Source organism: Hippopotamus amphibius, chromosome 9 (assembly GCF_030028045.1).
Source record: "Hippopotamus amphibius kiboko isolate mHipAmp2 chromosome 9, mHipAmp2.hap2, whole genome shotgun sequence".
NCBI lineage: Eukaryota > Metazoa > Chordata > Mammalia > Artiodactyla > Hippopotamidae > Hippopotamus > Hippopotamus amphibius.
In genome coordinates this window covers 112,650,451-112,669,006 of record NC_080194.1, presented here as the reverse complement: position 1 = coordinate 112,669,006, position 18,556 = coordinate 112,650,451, and the positions used below count along the sequence as shown (strand labels likewise).

General features: G+C 54.6%; 2 protein-coding genes across 5 annotated transcripts; one reads left to right on the top strand and one right to left on the bottom strand.

Annotated features, from left to right (window-relative positions):
- The first annotated feature begins 282 nt into the window (after positions 1 to 282).
- KAT8 (lysine acetyltransferase 8) lies at positions 283 to 12,037 on the top strand. Of its 3 annotated transcripts, none has more exons than XM_057747682.1 (11): positions 283 to 1,019; positions 1,969 to 2,404; positions 3,904 to 3,978; positions 4,085 to 4,260; positions 7,805 to 7,858; positions 7,959 to 8,123; positions 8,875 to 8,964; positions 10,629 to 10,769; positions 10,867 to 10,960; positions 11,055 to 11,205; positions 11,356 to 12,037. In XM_057747682.1, exons 2-11 carry the CDS (start codon positions 2,194 to 2,196, stop codon positions 11,591 to 11,593), a joined length of 1,395 nt encoding a protein of 464 aa, XP_057603665.1. In that variant the 5' UTR covers positions 283 to 1,019; positions 1,969 to 2,193; the 3' UTR covers positions 11,594 to 12,037. The 3 variants fall into 3 exon arrangements, with proteins under 3 accessions (XP_057603665.1, XP_057603664.1, XP_057603666.1); XM_057747683.1 differs by lacking the exon at positions 283 to 1,019 and having other exon boundaries at positions 1,059 to 2,404; positions 11,356 to 11,510; positions 11,865 to 12,037; XM_057747681.1 differs by lacking the exon at positions 283 to 1,019 and having other exon boundaries at positions 1,058 to 2,404.
- PRSS8 (serine protease 8) lies at positions 12,003 to 16,557 on the bottom strand. Of its 2 annotated transcripts, XM_057747685.1 has the most exons (6): positions 16,077 to 16,557; positions 15,763 to 15,777; positions 13,996 to 14,158; positions 13,473 to 13,744; positions 13,221 to 13,387; positions 12,003 to 13,088 (listed from the first exon to the last, which is right to left on the bottom strand). In XM_057747685.1, exons 1-6 carry the CDS (start codon positions 16,159 to 16,161, stop codon positions 12,765 to 12,767), a joined length of 1,026 nt encoding a protein of 341 aa, XP_057603668.1. In that variant the 5' UTR covers positions 16,162 to 16,557; the 3' UTR covers positions 12,003 to 12,764. The 2 variants fall into 2 exon arrangements, with proteins under 2 accessions (XP_057603668.1, XP_057603669.1); XM_057747686.1 differs by lacking the exon at positions 15,763 to 15,777.
- Between the last annotated feature and the right edge of the window lie 1,999 nt (positions 16,558 to 18,556).

Below are 18,556 nucleotides of genomic sequence, written 5' to 3'. Positions count from 1 at the left end.
GGGAGATCAGGAATAGAATCAGCCCCGAGTCGCTTGCACGTTAGACTTGGCGGGAGTAGGGATGACTTGGGCAGTTTGTGCAAAGGCCTTTCCTTTATTTCATTTACTAAATGTTTCTGGCTCCCAGACAATACTGAAGGCCCAGGCTGGCCCAGCTTTATGCCTCAGTTCTGACTCTTCCCTTCCTGGCAGTCACAGGTCGTGGAGGTGAAGGTCACCAGCCTGGGCAACCTTCCAAGCCATCTGATTCCTGAACCTGAGTAAGGTTAAAAATACTGTCTGCAAGCTGTTCCTGCGGTTGCCAAGGAAAAGAACACACAAGATTGTGCCCTGGCAGGCCCCAGAGGACAGTGGGGTCCTCTTGGGGAGGCCAAAAGGAAAGGGCTCCAGGGAGCAGGTGGTGAGGTGGCCACCTGCCCAGCTTGCCAGGGAAGGAGAAGGCCTGAGGCCTGCTTGGTGGGACTGGTGATGGAGGTGGGGGGCTAAGGGGAGACAGGAATTGTACCTGGTGGTGGGAAACCATAGTGACTTGCCAGGCTGAAAATCTCAGTGGCTGCAGTGCAAGGGGGTGATGCTGGAGGGTTAGGTGGCAGTCAGGGTGAAAGACCTTGAATGTAAAGTGAAGAAGCATGGGTTTTATCCTGGAGGCAGCAGGGACCCACAGAAGGGTTTTAAGCTAGGAAGGGATGTTTCAGGCTGGATTCCCTAGAAGTACATCTTGAAAGGAGGATTTGTGTCCAAGTGATGTGTTGAGAAAGTGCTCCCAGAAGGGAGCAGAGGAAGCAGAAAGGGAAGGGCAGGAGGCCAGGCAAAAGAGCTAAGCTCTACAGTCAGTGATGGACTCCTTCCCTGGACAATCATTCATTTAATGCCCGTATTTGAGTGCGGGTGGGGAGGCACTTAAAACTCCCAGGCGGAGAACTTCTGTTTCAGCTCTTTTGAGGCATAACAGCTCTATTAGCCTGAGGGGCAGTTCACCAAACAAGCCCCTGGTGCTGGCTTTTGAAAGCACATCAAAGGTAATATGAGCACAAGCAACAAAAAAAGATTCTAGGGCACCTGGGTGAATCATTCTACATAGTTCCAGGGGTGGGTGGAGAGTGGGAAAAGGTACTGCAATGTTAATTTTTAATTTCTTTCTTGCCTTTTATTTCTTCTGTGTCGTATGCTGCCAGACAGCTGGTGTTTACTGCTCCCCCCAAACTTCTTCATTCCCCAAAAGCCAAGTTATCAGCACTTCCCACTGCCTTCCCTCACAAATACTTAGATATTTCCTGATCTGTAACCTTTCCCCCTTAGAATTGTTTCTAAGCCCAATAACCAAATTATAAGTCAGATATGATTCACAGAGTAGCCAAAGGGAATGTTTATTGCACACCTACCCTGTCTGGCATTGTGCAACACACTTGTTTTATATACATAAGAAATAGATAAATATATGGTTCAACCTTTATATAGTTAATATGGCTTACACAGTTCAACCTTTAACGACACTTTGGGAATGGACACAGTTGTACAACTTCCCCAGTGTAGGGTCAGAACCCAGGATTCCTCACCCACTAAGTCCAAGATGCTCTCCATCATGTCCACTGCCTTTGGCTAGTTTCTGTTTAGAAGACATGGTCCTTTCTTTACAAAGGCTTGATTCTGTGATTTATTGGCTGTCCCAGGACACATCCATCCCAACTGTCTCCTTTTCCTACCCTGAACAAGGAAGGCAGTTTCTTCAATCTTCAAAAAACGGGAAACCAGTCCTTCACTGGAGGAGGTGGGCGGCACGGGGATGGGTGATAATCCCAGGCTCGTCTCCATAAAGCCAGGTCTCAGGGAGGCTGTTTTGGCTCCGCCCCGGTAAAGTGGGGGCAGCGCCCCATGATAACTGGCACATCGTGGCTTCCTCAGGCATCTGGACCTTTAAAAAGATCGAGCTGGGTCACTGTATCAGAAAAGCCTTTCTCCTCTCTTCAGCTCTAGGGTGCAGCCACGGTCCAAAACGGAAAACAACTGCAGGGCAACCGGCACAATCAACGTCAATCTGGCCCGGCACTACGGACACAGTCGCACTAGCCAATGAACACCTGCCACGTCACAGACCCCCACCCTTCAGCCTACGGCGGCCTCCGACACGCGTCTCTGACCCGGAGCTAAAAGGCCTGCGCGGCGCTGTATTCTGGCGTCACTTCCACTACAGCGATGGCGGCTCAGGGGGCAGCTGCTGCGGTTGCGGCGGCGACTTCAGGGGTCGCGGGGGAGGGCGAGCCCGGGCCCGGGGAGAACGCGGCGGTCGAGGGGACCGCCCCGTCCCCGGGCCGCGTCTCTCCGCCGACCCCGGCGCGCGGCGAGCCGGAAGTCACCGTGGAGATCGGAGAAACGTACCTGTGCCGGCGGCCGGACAGCACCTGGCGTGAGGGCGGGACCCAGGGCCAGGGGGCGGGGTTTAAGGGCGGGGCGGGGCCTGAAGGGGGAGAGCCTGGACTTTCGGACTTGCCCGGGCGCCGCCTGCAAGCCCCAGCACTTGGGCGTTGGTCTGATTCTTCCTACTGTATATAGAGTTCCCATTCCACTTCTTTGCCCAGTCTTAGGCTTCATTCCCTTTTCTTGTTATCCTGCTTCCTCACTGGTCTCCCTTGTCTCTGTGACTCCCCTTTCCATTCGTCCCCTACAGCTGCCAGCGGAGAGGACCTCCTAGAACACAAAAACGAGCTTCCCCTCCCTTCTATCGCTCTGCCTCATTTCCAGAATAAACCCCAAATTCCTTAGAATGACATTCATTTTTGTAACCTCGGTTTTTTAGCACCCCTAGCAAAGGCCATTGCCAGACTAGCCCACGCTGTACACTCTGAAGACCGTATGCCTTTTACTGCCTGTGCCCTTTGCTTGGAATGCCCTTTCCCTTTCTCCTTGTTCAGCTGGCTAGCCCCTCTCATCCTTTTAGCATCATATCCCTGTGACGCCATTCTTGACTTCCTTCAGGCAAAGTGAGTCGTTCCCTTCTGTATGTTCCTGCAACATTTTTTTCATACCTGAGCTATGGCATATGTACTATTATGTTGTCATTGTCTGTCTGTCTGTCCTCTGCTATTAAAGTGGGTACTTCTGGAGGGCAGGACCGCTCATGATCCATCACTGTATCCTCTGAACCCAGCAGCAGCCCAGCACAGGGCCAGACATACAGTGGTTGCCTTACTCGTTTATTGAATGGTCTGCTGTTTCTCAGGTGCTATACCTGAAAGCTTTAGAGCCGTTAACTCACCGTTTGAGGTGGGTGCTGTTATCCTTATTTTATAGATGAAGACACTGAGGCTCAGAAAGCCAAAATAACTTATTCAGTTAAATATAGCTAGGAAGTGGGGCTGTCTGATTTCCAGCTAGCCCTCATGACCCCTGAACAAACAGATGACTTAGTAAAACAAACATTGAATTTGGAGCCATACTTAAATTCAGTTAAGTATTAGCTCTTATCACTTTTCAAATAGGTGAGTGTGGGTAAGCCTCAGTTTCCTCGTCTCTAAAAGAAGAATGACAGCCACAACCTGGCCCACCTCAGACAGTGATTGAAGGGAGTGGCAGATGTGAACAGGTGAGGTTAGCTTACATTGGGCCATGGAATCTGGGAAACTGCTCTTTAGTGTGAAGGATCACTCTTTTTTTGTTTTTAAATTAAGTATTTATTTGGTTGTGTTGAGTCTTAGTTGCAGCTGGCCGGCCTCTTAGTTGCAGCATGCGAACTCTTAGTTGTGGCATGCACGTGGGATCTAGTTCCCTGACCAGGGATTGAAGCCGGGCCCCCTGCATTGGGAGTGTGGAGTCTTAACCACTGCGCCACCAGAGAAGTCCCTGAAGGATCACTCTTGTTCCAGCCCTCTTTTCTTTCGTGGTGATCCTAGCCTTTTCCCTTGACAGATTCTGCTGAAGTGATCCAGTCTCGAGTGAACGATCAGGAGGGCCGAGAGGAATTCTATGTACACTATGTAGGCTGTGAGTGACTTGGGGTATCCAGGTCCGGGTGGGGGGATTGGGGTATCCAGGTCCGGGTGGGGGGAGGGCGGCTGAAGGGCAGAACCCTCATGGCCCATCCTCACAGTTAACCGGCGACTGGACGAATGGGTAGACAAGAACCGGCTGGCGCTGACCAAGACAGTGAAGGATGCCGTGCAGAAGAACTCCGAGAAGTACCTGAGTGAGCTGGCTGAGCAGCCTGAGCGCAAGATCACTCGCAACCAAAAGCGCAAGCACGATGAGATCAACCACGTGCAGAAGGTCCGGGCCCCTCCCCTTCCCCAAGGCCCCAGGAAGCTCAGCTGCCTCTGCCAACTCCCTTGGGTCCCCGGGCCAAAACCGCAGCAGCTCCCATTTCTTAAGCTCCGACAGTGTGTGGGAGACTCTATCTACCTCTTCCCAGATATTCTTCACAGATGAGAAAACAGGCTCAAAGAGGGTGAGAGCTTGGCTGCAGTCACGTGGCAAGGACATGCCACAGCTGGGACTGGAACTTGGGCCTCTTGCACCTTTCGTGTCTACTCTTGGCTGTGCCACATTGATAGATGGACCTGAAGTCCAAAGGGGAGGAAGAGAATGAGTGATTTGAGGCACTTGCTATCGCCAAGCATTGTGCTGAGTGCTGGGCCTGAACAAGCTCATCAGATCCTCCCTAACAACTCAACACCACAACGATAATTAGTCCTTTTTGAGGAAAACAGGAAGCAGGCTCAGAGAGGTTAAGGAACATGCCCAAGATCACACAGCTAGTAAAAGGGTGGGTTGAAGTTAGAGTAACGATGGCAAATATTTATTGGCTTGTGAGCCACAGTATTAGGCTAAGTATTTCATATATGATCTCATGGAAGTTTCACAGCAACTCTGTGAGGTAAGTGTTACATTCCCAATTTACAAGGGAGGTACAGGTAGTTTTAGGAAGCCGGTTAGGAATTAGATTTGTCAACTAGATTGTCCTACTTTGGGGCACAAATCCTTAGCCATGACTTTGAAACATCCTAGAAACTCCTGCCACTTATTTCCAAAACTTGGGTTCTTTTCACGAAGCCAGCCTGCCCCTCTTGGGGTTCCTGTCCTCCCACTCTGAGCCTTACTTTCTTGATCTGTGAGATGGAGCGTACAAACGAGCAGAGGGTTTACAGAGCTCTCAAGGCGCTCAGATGTTCATTATTTTCAACCAGTGCAATTTCCTCCTGAGTGCTCGTCGTGGGCTTTATAGCACTGGTTTGCAAACTGCTAGTAGATTGCTAAGTTCAGTGGGTTGTGACCATTTAAATTTCAAAAATGAAAGAACCAGGGCATATCAGAGTGCATGATACTTTATTAAAGGTATGTATTGTTTTGAGAAGCTTTTATCTCACATACAAATATATGTATGTAAATACGCAAATTTGCCGATTGGTTTGCAGTATTGTGATTAAAAAAAAAAAATTGAAATACCTGAATTATAAAGATCTCTCACCATCTAAGGCAGCTCGATCCAACTGAATGTCCTGTGATAAATGGAAATGTTCTACCTCTGTGCTGTCTGAAACAGTAGCTGCTACCCACATGTGGCTCTTGAGCACTTGCAATGTGTTTTGTGTGACTAAGAATTAACTTTTTAAATTTTATTCTTTACTTTTAAATTTTTTTTGGCTGCACCGCACGGCGTGTGAGATCTTAGTTCACTGATCAGGGATCAAACCCGCGTCCCCTGCGTTGGAAGGGCAGAGTCTTAACCACCGCACTGCCAGGGATGTCCCAATAATTAAATTTTATTTGAATGCAATGAACTTAAATTTAAGTAGCCACTTGTGGCTAGTGGCTCCTTTACTGGACAGCACAGATCTAAGGTTTTCTTAGCTCCCCAGCCAGGTTGCACTGGCGTGTTAAGTCTGAAAGATGTACGTCTAAGCTGGCAGTCAGCAGGGTGGATGACAGTGGGCTGGCCAGTGGTGATGAAAGCAAAGAATGAATAACAGCGAGTTAACGTTCAGCAAGGTTCTTCAGAGCCTAATTAATGTTTAATTCTAAATAAATTGCAGCATTTACGGAAAGTAGTGTTTTTGTAGTTCTTTAATGCATTTGCAGAGGAGGATTGTGTTTTATGAGTTGGGAAATGTGTTCTAAAGAGGCATGTGAGGTGGAAAATCATCCTTCCCTCACCTCTGCAGGGGTTAGGTGTGGAGCTGGACCGGCCAGGGGCCCAGGCTCAGGCCCAGCTGTGCTGGGTGCCAGTTCTCTGAGCTCACCTCTCTGTGCCTGAGTTTCCTCTTGTGTGCAGCGTGGAGAGTGAGCACTCCCTTCTCAGGCTTGTTCTGAGTAATGTCCATGGTGTGAGTGCTTGGTACTCGGAATAAATGGCAGCTGGCTAGTCCCCAAGGGCAGGTAACCTTGCCTCTCCCTGCCTGTTTACTTTTCTGTAGAATAGAAGTGAGAACGTTGTATCTCAGCGTTGCCAAAAGGGTTAAATGAGGCCATCCAGGCAAAGTGCTTTGTGAAGGGGTTCTGGGTAAAAGGTTGGCTCATTTCTCCTTGCTGAGCTGCAAGGCAAGGCTGCCATCTACTCTGGTGTAGGTCATAGGCCTTCCTGGGTCCATTGCCAGATTGAACTTGGTTCCTCCTTCAGCACCTGGCCTAGGAACAGGATGGGCTGTGAGTGCCATGTGACTTGTAGTCCCTGCCTTCCAAAGACTTGGAAAATAGGGAAAACCAAGAAGGGGAAGTCCGAGGGTACTGTTGTTGACCACCGCATTCCTGACGTGGGAAGGAATGTATTCTGCATCGGAAGAATCCAGTCAGGCCTCCTGGAGGAAGTGCGAAGGGTGCTGGGCCTTGAAGGACAGTAAAGAGCACAGCAAAAACAATTACACGTGATCACTAGCCAAGCTCTGCCTCATCACACACTCGCCTGGCTCATGCTCGGTACCAGGAGGAGTTAGCATTTTCTGGCGGCTGTAGGAGAAGGAAGGACACGCAGAGTGGAGGGAACTGCATGTGCAAAGGCATGAAGGCCAGAAACAGACGTGTTGGTAGCAGACAGATTTGAGGGGGCGGAGACTGGGGGCTGGGAATCTATGGAGACCTCGTCCACTGTCCAGACCTGAGATGGTGGCAGTGGCTATTTGGGGTGGGACAGAGGAACCGATTCCAGAGATGACAGGGAGGTAGAGCTGACAGGGTGTGGCCATTATTCGAATGCCAGGCTGAGAGAGGAGGAGGAGTCTTGAGAGCAGGTTTGTTATTGGTCTGGGGCAATTGAACTGACGGTGATTCTCCCAGTGAGATGGGGAGCCCAGGAGGATGAACAGGTTTGCAGGGAGGAAAGGTTGAGTTCCTTTCTGGACCCCTAGAGCCTGATGTGCGTGTGGGAGGGACCTCTGGGAGCAGTCCCATGGGCAGGATAGAGGTCCAGGCACATAGGGCAGTCCGCACCAGTACCTGCTGTGGGCATGGAAGACCGGACCCATTATTTCATCTTTCTCACGACAACTGTGGCAGAGCTAGATTGATCCCATTGTACAGCTGAAGCTCTTACCAACCCAAGGACTGGAACCAGGCCTTCTGATCCTAGCCCTGTTCATCAGGCAAAAGGTCTAAACTTGGGCATCAGGGGTGTCTGGGATGTATGGGTGGGTGGGCAGATGGGAGAGGAACTTGGACCAGCTAGCTGCAAAACCAGGTAAGACAAGTTTGCTGTTTATATGGTTATTATTGTTCAGGGGATGAGGTCTGGAAGATAGGAGGGAACCACTGGGTTCTGGGACGGGAGAGATGGCCTGACCTCACTTCTATTCACCTCTGCCCACTGCTCTTTCTCACTCAGACCTATGCAGAGATGGACCCCACAACAGCAGCCTTGGAGAAGGAACATGAGGCGGTAAGCAGGGGAAGAATCCTACCTGGGGGCACCCCTTCCCTACTGCATCCCTTGCCCTGACGGAGCCATCCCCTGCCCTCCACTCCCACCTCCCCCCCAGATCACCAAGGTGAAGTACGTGGACAAGATCCACATCGGGAACTATGAAATCGATGCCTGGTACTTCTCCCCATTCCCTGAAGACTATGGGAAACAGCCCAAGCTCTGGCTCTGCGAGTACTGCCTCAAGTACATGAAATTCGAGAAGAGCTACCGCTTCCACTTGGTGAGGCTGGGCTGGGCCAGGCCTGGTGAGCGCAGTGGGCGAAGAGGCTGAGGGCCAGCTAGGGCAGCGGCCCCAGATGAGGGAGACAGGTCCAGAGTAGTTGAGTCCAAGGAAAAGCTGCCCGGGGTAGAGAGACCTTGATTCCAGGCCCGACTCTGCCTTTACTGGAGTGACCTTGGCCAACTTGCTGCCCCTCGCCAGACCTCAGTTACCTCTTCTGTGGAATGGGGACCTTCTGGGGTCCCTTACCCTCACCACGTGTTAATCAAGGCCAGTCCAGTGCCAGGTTCCTCTGTGGAAAAGAAGTAAGCACAGCCCCGAGCCATGGGACTGCGAGGTTCAGACAGATGGGAAGCTTTGGTCCGCACACAAGCTGCAGGCGTGGGGCCGCGGCGTGTTTCCTACAGAGTGGACACGGAGCCAAATGCATGTGGTTTAGGAACCGCCCTTGTCATGGGTGCCAGCCCTCCAGAGTCCTCCAGAGCCAGGCTGAGCTGGACTTAAAACCACCTCGCTGTGTGATGTTTGGGGCAGTTACTTAGCCAGTTACTGTGCCTCAATTTCTCTGTCTGTAAAATAGGACCCATCTCCTCAGATGGTTGGGAGGGTGGCTCAGTGTAGGTAAAGGGTGGAGCCGGGTCTCCAGCCGGGGAAGTGGAGAGAGGCAGAGGCCTGCTGTAGGGCACCCAGTGGGGAACCATGGGGCCTCACGCCTGTGCCTCCCCCTGCCTCACCCCACCCTGCACCCCAGGGCCAGTGCCAGTGGCGGCAGCCCCCGGGGAAGGAGATCTATCGCAAGAGCAACATCTCTGTGTACGAGGTGGACGGCAAAGACCACAAGGTGAGCCCCAGGGGGAGGCGCTGTGGGAGATGGGGGGACACGCTGGCCACCTCCTGGCGATCCTCACTGTTGCCGAAGGGTGGAGACCGGCCTTAGCGTGAGAAGAGGCCTGGCCCTTGGCCTGTGGTCGGTGCGTGGTAAACTGGTGCCCCTGCAGTGCCAGCCTCGGACTCTGGGTTTCCCTTCTATCCCTGAGCACTTGCCTTCTGACGGGGTGGCTTAGGTTCAGGCGGTTCTGGAACCCAGAGTGGAGGCTGTATTGCCTCGGGCTGTTCTTAAAACCCGCTTTCTCTTTCTGCCTGAAGAAAAGGCGTTTGTTTTCCCTGGGTGGGAACTGCTTTGTGTGAGGTTTCCTGCCAGAGAGCTCTGTGGCTCAGACCGCCAAGTTCCTTGTTCCTGAGGAAGGACTTCAGTGGGGCAGGGTGGGGCCCTTGGGGCCTTATTTGCTGTCACTGAGAACTTGACCTTTGCCTGGTCAGTCTGCGAAGGTCTCTTGTGAAAGGGCAGTGGAGTGTATGATGCAGAGGGCTGACTTCTGAGTGACTCCTGGCTTCAGATCGCCCGGTCACTTCCTAACTGGGACCTTGGACAAGCTACTTAAAGTCATTTGCTCCTGTTTCCTCATCTTTAAGACAGGAGTCATGTTAATATTTACCTAATAGGCTTTTTAGTGGAATAAATGAGACAGCAAAGTCCAGTACTTAGCATGGTTCCTGGCATGGAGCAGGGGCTTAATAAACATGAGGCTTGGCCAGCTTTGTGATAAACAGCTTGGGAGATACCTGTTCTCAGCCCCACCTAAGTCCCCTCCCTGCTCTGCCTTTGTGAACATGCATGGGTTGAGGGGCGGAGGGCAGAAAGGGCTCCAGAAGTGGGTGTTCTTCCCAGCTCTACCCTCTTCAGCTCTGAGGCCTCAGGCAAGGACCCCTCCCAACCCCTCACAGAGCCTAAGTTTCCGCCTAAGCAAAAGGGGTCTAGCAATGCCAGGCTCACACAATTGCTGGGTCAAATGAGAGTGGTTGTAACAGGTGTCCTTAATCTCTGCCATGAAGCCAGCCTCAGGGTCCCACTGGCCCTCCTGACATTGGTCTCTGGCCTGGTGCGGCCGAGTGAGCAGACAGCTCAGGCTGCAGAGTCAGGCTTGAGGGTTGTCCGTTCCGTAAACATGTGTCAAGTCCCCAGCTTCACACTCAGCCTTATGCTAGGTGCTGAGGACACACCTAAGGATAGGCAGAACTCATATACCAGGTGGAGTCCTGCCCTCGTGCTCACCAGCCGTGGGACCTTGGGTGAGCCACTGGCTCCTCTGAGCCTGTTTCCTGACCTGAAATAGAAGAGTGTGTGTCCATGAAGATTGAACTCTTCCTCCACGCTCAGCAGTGGTAGCTGTGATTAGCCCGGCTCTGCCGTTACCTCCTTGAGTGCACATAGCTCTCTGATTTTTAGTTTCCCTGTCCATGAGAACGTGACTCTTAAGACTCCTTCCAACTCTAAACACGACTGTTCTGGTGAGGATCCCACTACTTACCAGGCTGGCACTGGCTGCTCTTGGGAGCCTGGCACTTGCAGGGCAGGGTGGCAGCTCCTGCCCAGGCCCCGATGGGACGAGACGGAGGAGTCATGCCTGCTCCCTGAGCCCTGCTTCTACTTCCCCTACCCCTCAGATTTACTGTCAGAACCTGTGTCTGCTGGCCAAGCTTTTCCTGGACCACAAGACATTGTACTTCGACGTGGAGCCGTTCGTCTTTTACATCTTGACCGAAGTGGACAGGCAGGGGGCCCACATTGTCGGCTACTTCTCAAAGGTGCTGGCTTGGAAAGCCCGGGTTGGGGGATGGGGCAGAGTGTGAACCCGCGTAGGGGCTGAGCCTCCCCAGAGGTCCTGACCACCCACCCCTACAGGAGAAGGAATCACCGGATGGGAACAACGTGGCCTGCATCCTGACCCTGCCTCCCTACCAGCGCCGCGGCTATGGAAAGTTCCTCATTGCTTTCAGTGAGTGGTTCCTGGCCTGTCCAGGAAGGGCAGCTGTGGTGAGGGGTGCCAGGGCGGGGTGGGTCCTCAGCGTCCTCATTTCCACCGTTGCCAGGTTATGAGCTTTCCAAGCTGGAGAGCACGGTAGGCTCCCCTGAGAAGCCGCTGTCTGACCTGGGCAAGCTCAGCTACCGCAGCTACTGGTCCTGGGTCCTGCTGGAGATCCTGCGAGACTTCCGGGGCACGCTGTCCATCAAGGACCTTAGGTACGAGAGGCCCCTGGAACCCTCAGAGAGGGAAGGACTCTTGAGATTGGCTGCGATCTCGTCTCCCTGTGCCCTTCTCCCCTTCTGCTGTCCCAGCCAAACCCCACAAGGGAACTCTGTCCAGCATCTGCTCTCAACCCCTTTCTGCAGCCAGATGACGAGCATCACCCAGAACGACATCATCAGCACCCTGCAGTCCCTCAACATGGTCAAGTACTGGAAGGGCCAGCATGTGATCTGTGTCACACCCAAGCTGGTGGAGGAGCACCTCAAGAGCGCCCAGTATAAGAAACCACCCATAACAGGTGGGGGGCTGCCTGCCCAGGGTGTGTGTGTGTGTGTGAGTGTGTGTGTGTGTGAGTGTGTGTGTGTGTATGTTGGGGGGTAGACCTAAGGACTGCTGTGAGCCAAGGCCTGTGTTTTGCTGTCACTTGATCCCAAACCCGTCTGACCAGCTCCCAGGACTGAAGCCTGGGGCAGGCCACTCATCCCTAGGCTTCCCAGTGCACCCCCCCCCCCCACCCCCTCACCCCCAGGACTCAGTCTGCCCTTGTTCTCACCTCGAGGTGAAACCTGGCCCGGGCCCAGGGCAGAGCAGCCAGTGTGAGCGGCCGGGCCTGGAAGCCCAGTGCCGCCTCTCATGCCTCTTCTCCCCGCAGTGGACTCTGTGTGCCTCAAGTGGGCACCCCCCAAGCACAAGCAAGTCAAACTCTCCAAGAAATGAGTGGCCTGTGCCCCTGCCGCTGGACCCGTGCCTCCTTGCCCCCTAGCCTGTAAATATGTACAGACCTGTTTCGCCATTTTTTTTAATAAAGTAAGTTCTGCTGGTGGCTCTGGACTTTGGAGGTGGGAGAGACAGGCCCAGAGCTGGTGGGCCTCGTTTCACGGCACACACACAGCCAGTTGTGCTCAGAACATTTCACTCCTTCTTGCGCTGTCTAACCCCCCACCCTGGATCCAAGTTGGAGCCCAGTTCCGGTGGGGGCTCAGTCCTCCGGAGTCCAGGAGTCAGGGCTCAAGGTGGCCATGGCAGCCAATGAGGCAAGATTGGGGCCTTTTCTGTGCTTGAAAACATGCTGCCCAGAGGCAGCCCCAGCCCAGAAGACAGTGAGAGGGTGAAGTGATGGGGCTCGTTAAGTAGAGCGGGTGAGGTGCTGCCGCCAGCCCTTCAGCAGCAGTCAGCTGGGCAGTCTTCTAGAAATGGGTGGGGAGCCAGGGCCCGTTTCCATCACTGAGGGTCCTTGGGGGCTCCATAGGAGCCCAGCCGATAGGCTTGTGGACAGCAGGTGGAGGTAAGCCAGAGGTTCTAGCCAGTAGACTCCTAGGCAGTAAACTCCTGTGGTGGAGGTTACCGTCCCAAAGAACAACCCAGAAGAGTGGGTTCAAAGGTCAGGATGGTGCCTTGAACTCCCACAGGGTCCTGGGAGGAAGGAGTGGCTCAAGTCAGGCCTCAGGCCCAGCGTGTGGGGGCGGGGGCCCCAGGTATCCTGGAAACAGGCATCTGTCCTTGGGTGTGATGTGGAGGTCCCAGAAGCAGGTCAGCTCCCAGGGTGAGTAGCTCAGTGGTCATGCTGTGGGTGGAGGAGGCCCAGGGTCAGGCCTAGTGGCAGCAGAAGGATGGGTCCCATCAAGCCCTGGGCTGGGGCAGAGTTGAAGGCCCCGTAGTTGCTGCAGAGGTGGCCGTCGGGCTGGGACTCCTGGGTTTCGGGCACCACCTGAGGCTGGAGCTCTGCCACTTTGTGGTGAATCCAGGAGGCATAGCTGGAGGTCAGCGTGTAGACACCGGGCCTGTTGGGGGCCCCACAGGCATCACCCCAGCTTACGATGCCTGCCAGGTACCAGCGGCCCCCAACTTGGCAGGAGAGTGGGCCCCCAGAGTCACCCTGAGGAGAAAATCCATACAGCAGCTGTCAGGACCAGACCCCAGGCCTCCAACCATCCATGCCAACCCCAATGAGCCCTCATCTCCCAAGACACACCCGTCTCATCCGTTCCCCGGGGCCCCCTGCGTTTACCTGGCAGGCATCCTTGCCCCCGTTCACATAGCCAGCGCACACCATGTCCTGCTGGATAAAGTGGGGCTCCTCGGGCTTGGCGTTGATATTGTACAGGCAGTTACAGGTCTCACGACTGATCAGTGGCACGTGAAGTTGCTGCAGTGTCTTGAGGCCCTGGAGGCTCACTGTGGGGGTAAAAGATGCTTACCCAGGGCCTCCTACCCTGAGTCAGCCCCCCTCTGTGCCTCTAGACGTCAGCGTCCACCTCACCTGAGGGGGCCACGTGGCCCCATCCAGTGACAGTGCACTGGAGGCCAGTGGGGAAGGAGGCGTTGGCCGCGGGGATGCAGATGGGCCGGATGTAGCGGGAGAAGGTGACGGCGTGCTCGAGCTGGAGGAGCGCAATGTCACCCTCAGAGCCCTCCTGGAGGTAGTTGGGGTGGGAAATGACCTGCGCCACCCTGAGGACCTTGGCGTCAGAGCTTAAGTAGCTCAGCTTGTGGGCCCCCAGCGTGACCTCGTAGTCATCTGTGCGGTGCTCCCTGCAGGCAGAGGGGCGAAGGCTGGGACCCGAGAGACCCTGATCCCTGTTGCCTTGTGGCATCCAGCCTCAGATCCTGACCTTTCAGGTCCCCACCTGTGACCTCTGGCCTTCACTCCTGACGGATCCTTACAGACTTTGATATCCCAAATCCAACGCAAGAACCCCCAACCTCTGACCTACATTGATCCTTCAACTTTGACCTCAAGCCCCTTTTTGACTTCCCCGCCCTCCCGCACACCCAGCTGGTACCTTGGGAAGCAGTGAGCAGCCGATAGCACCCACTGCTCAGACACGAGAGAGCCGCCACACACGTGGACGCCGTCGTAGCTGATGCTGACCTGCCAGGGCCACTGGCCGTGGGCTGAATCGTTACCACCTGTGATACGTGCTTGGGGGGCCACGCCGCAGAAGGCTGCCCAGGGAGGAAGGGGAGGAGGTCAGGCCCTTGGGGGCCCCCAAGGCACATCCTCAACCCCGCCACTCCTGACACAGCCCAGGAGGCCTGGTTTGGAACTTAGGGAGTGAGTTCACAGAAGCCAGCCACCCTTTGTCCCCATCCCACGGCTCACCAGTTCTGCCCCCCCCCCCGCTACCCTCGACCCAATGCCTAATTAAGGTCTCATCCAGATTCTGTCCCCTCAGCCTTCCCGCCGTCCATCTGATGCACTCCTTACCAATCTGGCCAAGTCACACCCCCCACTTAAATCCTTTCCTGACTCTGCACTGCCCTTAAGAGAGACTCCAGACCTTCCATGGCGCTGCCATCGGCTCCAACCATCCCTTTGGACACTTCCTGTCACATCGGGCCACACACTTGTTTACCTCTAGACCTTAGCTTATTCAGATCGCTTTCCTCATCCCTACTTCGCTCAGCAAACTAATATTTGCCTATGGAGATGGTTCCCGTTCTCAGTCCATGACCCCGCTGGCTGAGCTAGGCAGTGCCTTGAGCTCCCAGGGTCCGTGCTTCCCGGACATGGCTGTTCTGCATTATGACTGCTTCAACCAGCCAACCTGAACATTCCCTACGGGCAGATCCCCACGTCCCCAGCGCCCAGCACAGGGCTGGGCAGGTGGATGGAGTTGTAGATGTGTTGAACAAATGAACAGAACAGCTGGGCTCGCAGGGTGTGAACATCTAGTTTCCAGGACAGCCCCACCCCGCTAATGCCGCTGTTTGGAGCAAGACCCAAGTGCCCTTCACAAAGTCACATGCTCAAGAGCAGGGAAAACCCGCCCAGTGAGGCTCCTCCCCCTCTCCTCATAAAGGGGACAAGATCTACCATTTAGAGCCCAACAGTTCAAGCAGCTCCAGGCCCTGAAGGGGCTTTCACTTTATCTTCCAGATTCTTCAGGACGCCCCAGGAGATAGAATCAACTTTTTTTTTTTTTTTGGCTGCACCTTGTGGCATGTGGGATCTTAGTCCCCTGACCAGGGATGGAACCAGTGCTCCCTGCAGTGGACCGACAGGGAATTCCCAGAATCAACTTCATTTTATTTTATTTTATTTTATTTTTTATTTTATTTATTTATTTTTGCCGCGACTGTGGGATCCTAGTTCCCCAGCCTGGGCCCTCGGCAGTGAAAGTTCGGAGTCCCAACCTCTGGACCACCAGGGAACTCCCTCAACGTCATTTTACAGGTGACGGAACTGGCACGCGAGACACAGCCAGTACGTGGTGAAGCCGGGATCGCCAAGGAGATCGACCCTTGGTTTGTTTCCCTCAAAACAACCCACCTTTGGAGTCAGGCCTGCGTTTCAATCCCAACTCTGCCACTTACTGGCTGTGTGCCCTTGGGCAAGTCACTTCTCTGCCCCTCAGTTTAATCCAAAGAACGAAAGCTAGAATCCCAGCCTCACAGAACTATCGGGGGACCTAAATAAGACCACAGGAGTAGACCGTCGAGACAGCCTTGCAGAGAGAGGGTCAGGTCCTCAAATGCTCCTTGGAAATCTGACCCTGTGGCCCCTCCCCCTCCCCTGCCCCTCCCCCCATCTCCCCGGAGAGCCTCACCTTCGGCCCCAGTTGCTCCAGGAGGGAAAGAGAAAGAGAAGGGTAAGCAAAGATGTCTCAAGTGCCCAGACCCCCCCCCCCCCCCCCCCCCCCCGTCTACCTGCTCCTTCTTCGGAGGGCTGGCCCCTCCAGGAGGCCAAAACTGCGGGGAGAGGCCAAGAGCTAGGGAGGCTGAAGCTGGGGGTTCAGAGCCCAGAATAAGGGATGTGCCCCAGAAGAGGGTTATACCCTCGGCCCCGGTGCACTACCTGCCGGCAGCGCCCCACCCCCCCACCTCCTGCCGCTCCCCACGCTCCCAGCCGGCACACACTCACCCATCCCGTTCCGGAATAAACCAAGCAAAAGCAGAGTAGCCACAGCCTCCAGCCACCTAGGCCCCAGGCCCGCCCTCTGGGCCATGGCCCAGGATGAGGGGCCCTGGGAAGACACCAGGCACCCAAGGGAAGGGACCTCGGGCTGGGGTTCGAAGGCAAGATCCAGGTGTCGGGACCAGAGGGAAGCGAGAGCAGGTGTCCAAGGCTGGCTTCGAAGGCAGGAAGAGCGTACAGAGGAAACGCTGGGATCTCCGCAGCCGACAGTGAGGTCTTCGGCACGAGCTGGGTACGCAGTAGCCACTTCGTTCCGGAGTGGCAGCTCCTGGGAAAGGGCACCTACCTGCCTGCCCCTCCCCTGGCCCCGCCCTCCCGGCTCAGCTCAGCCGGCCTCTCTCGCCGCCAAAGCTCTGAGTCCTCCCAGACCCCTAGGCTGTGTGTGTGTGTGTGTGTGTGTGTGTGTGTGTGTGTGTGTGTGTGTGTGTGTGTGGTGGGGCAGGGAGGGGGGCATTGAGCAGGTGGATTCCTGACTCACCTTGCTCTTGGTCCCAGGTCTTTCAGGTCTCCCAGACCAGTTATGCCTCCCAGGGCCTGGCCCAGCCTGTGTGATTGTGGGACCACAGCTGCTTCTTCCTCCTTTCCTCCTGAGGCCTGGCATCTGAGCCCAGGACACCTGGGTCTGCCCCTGGGCAGGGGCCCTTTCAGACCCTTCTGTGGAGCCTGCAGCCTCATCTGCATGTGGTGTGGTGTGATGAGCAGGTCTGGAGGTGTTAATCATTCCACAAATATTTACCGAGCGCCTAATATGTTCCAGGCACAGGAGACAAAGTGGACACCATCCGTCCCTGCACTCCCTGAGCTCATGGTGAAGTTGGGGTGACAGACTTGAATCATACAATGACACAAGCAATTACAGAATAATTGCAAGCTAGGAGTTCTGATGGTGAAAGAAGAAGGGGGCCCTGGGAGCCACTTGCAGGAGCCTGACCTAGGCTGGCATCCAGAAGGGCTCCTCAAGGAGGTGCCTTTAGAACTGAGACCTAAAGGGACTATGAAAAGGTGTTAAGAAGACAAAGATGGGGAAGGGTGGTCCAGGTGAAGCATCCTCAGGAGGAGGGCACAGGTGGCACAGGTTCAGAGAAAGGAGGCCATGTGCCTGGGTGGGGGGTCAGGCACCTCCTCTGTGAGTGAATGAATGCAGGCAACTGGAAAGTGTGTTTGCTTCAGAGCCCCACTTGCCCACCTACCTTCCATGAGACTAGGTGTCTGGACCTCTGAGCCAGGACTTCAGGACCCAGGCTGCAGGGAAGGGAATTCCTGGAATGGGAAAGGGGACAAGACTGACTCGGGAAGGGATCTAAGCTGGGGTGGAGGGAGCAAGACCCTGGACGCTGTGGGTGGGTTTGGGCAGAGGATAGGGTATATTAAAGGTTTGTGGGGATGGCCTATGAGTGATGAACTGGGCATGGGTGATCTTGGGCGGTCTCAGCCTGCAGTGGCTGGAAGCAGGATTTCAGTCCCCTGGTCAGAGACTGAAGTCAGGCCGCAGCAGGGACAGCACTGAATCCTAGCCACTGGACTGCCAGGGACCAGTGGCCAGTGACAAGGCCCTGGCTCGTCAGCTGTGTAGAAGTGAATTTCCACACAGAGACAGAAAGTAGTGAAACAAGTAAAGTGTTTATTAGGAGGAAAACGAGTACATGTGGATAGACACATGGGTGGACTGAGAGAGAGTCGTGCCCTCGTGATAGTTTGAATCACTTATATGGGGCATTCCTTCCAGGTTTCCTTAGGCCAATCATCTTGCTTTCTCTGGCTCTGAGTCCATATTTGGTTTATCTCAGGGTCTCCCATGTGCGCGTGCGCATCTCTTAGCCAAGATGGATTCTAGTGAAGAGGTCTATGGGTAGGCTGACATCTCTATGGGGAGGCTCCCCCTCCCTTTTGACCTCCAAGGGGCCTTTTGGCACAATGTACAGTGGGGAAGGTCTCCTTGACCTCGACAATGAGAAATATATGGTCTCTTATCTGGGCAGGGCTGGGCTCCTCCTCCTGTTCATCTTGGAGTATCTGTCCGCAGGGGATAAACTCTGGCTGCTCGGCCTGGGGCCCATCTATCTCCTGCCTCATGAGGAGCAGGTAAGGGTGTATGTCCCTATGGAGACAGATGCAGGGGAATATTCTCCTTGGGATCTGGCAACTAATCACTGTGATTCCACTGCAGAGGGCACGGGTTTGATCCCTGGTTAGGGAACTAAGATTCCCACATGTCACACAGCGCGGCCAAAAATAAAGATCAGCCAGGCCCTTTAAGAACCGCTGCCCATCTCCTCAATCTCCCAAGAACTTCCAGCTTGCCTGTAGGTCTCCCCTCCCCAACCTTCTGCCTACTCAATCCGAAGACGTTGACTCCAGCCCCAGAGGTGACCCCTCTGCCAACCTCAGCAGCTGGCTTGCACCCCCATGCTCCAGATGGACCCTCC

What these genes read in the sequence shown, in the direction of transcription:
- KAT8 (XM_057747682.1), top strand. Translation starts at nt 2,194, where the DNA reads ATGGCGGCTCAGGGGGCAGCTGCTGCGGTTGCGGCGGCGACTTCAGGG. An exon ending in AGAGCTACCGCTTCCACTTG is followed by an intron (nt 8,124 to 8,874) that starts GTGAGGCTGGGC and finishes CCTGCACCCCAG; the next exon opens with GGCCAGTGCCAGTGGCGGCA. An exon ending in CTGTCCATCAAGGACCTTAG is followed by an intron (nt 11,206 to 11,355) that starts GTACGAGAGGCC and finishes CCCTTTCTGCAG; the next exon opens with CCAGATGACGAGCATCACCC.
- PRSS8 (XM_057747685.1), bottom strand. Translation starts at nt 16,161, where the DNA reads ATGGCCCAGAGGGCGGGCCTGGGGCCTAGGTGGCTGGAGGCTGTGGCT. An exon ending in GGGCCACGTGGCCCCCTCAG is followed by an intron (nt 13,388 to 13,472) that starts GTGAGGTGGACG and finishes TTACCCCCACAG; the next exon opens with TGAGCCTCCAGGGCCTCAAG. An exon ending in GGGGCAAGGATGCCTGCCAG is followed by an intron (nt 13,089 to 13,220) that starts GTAAACGCAGGG and finishes TTTTCTCCTCAG; the next exon opens with GGTGACTCTGGGGGCCCACT.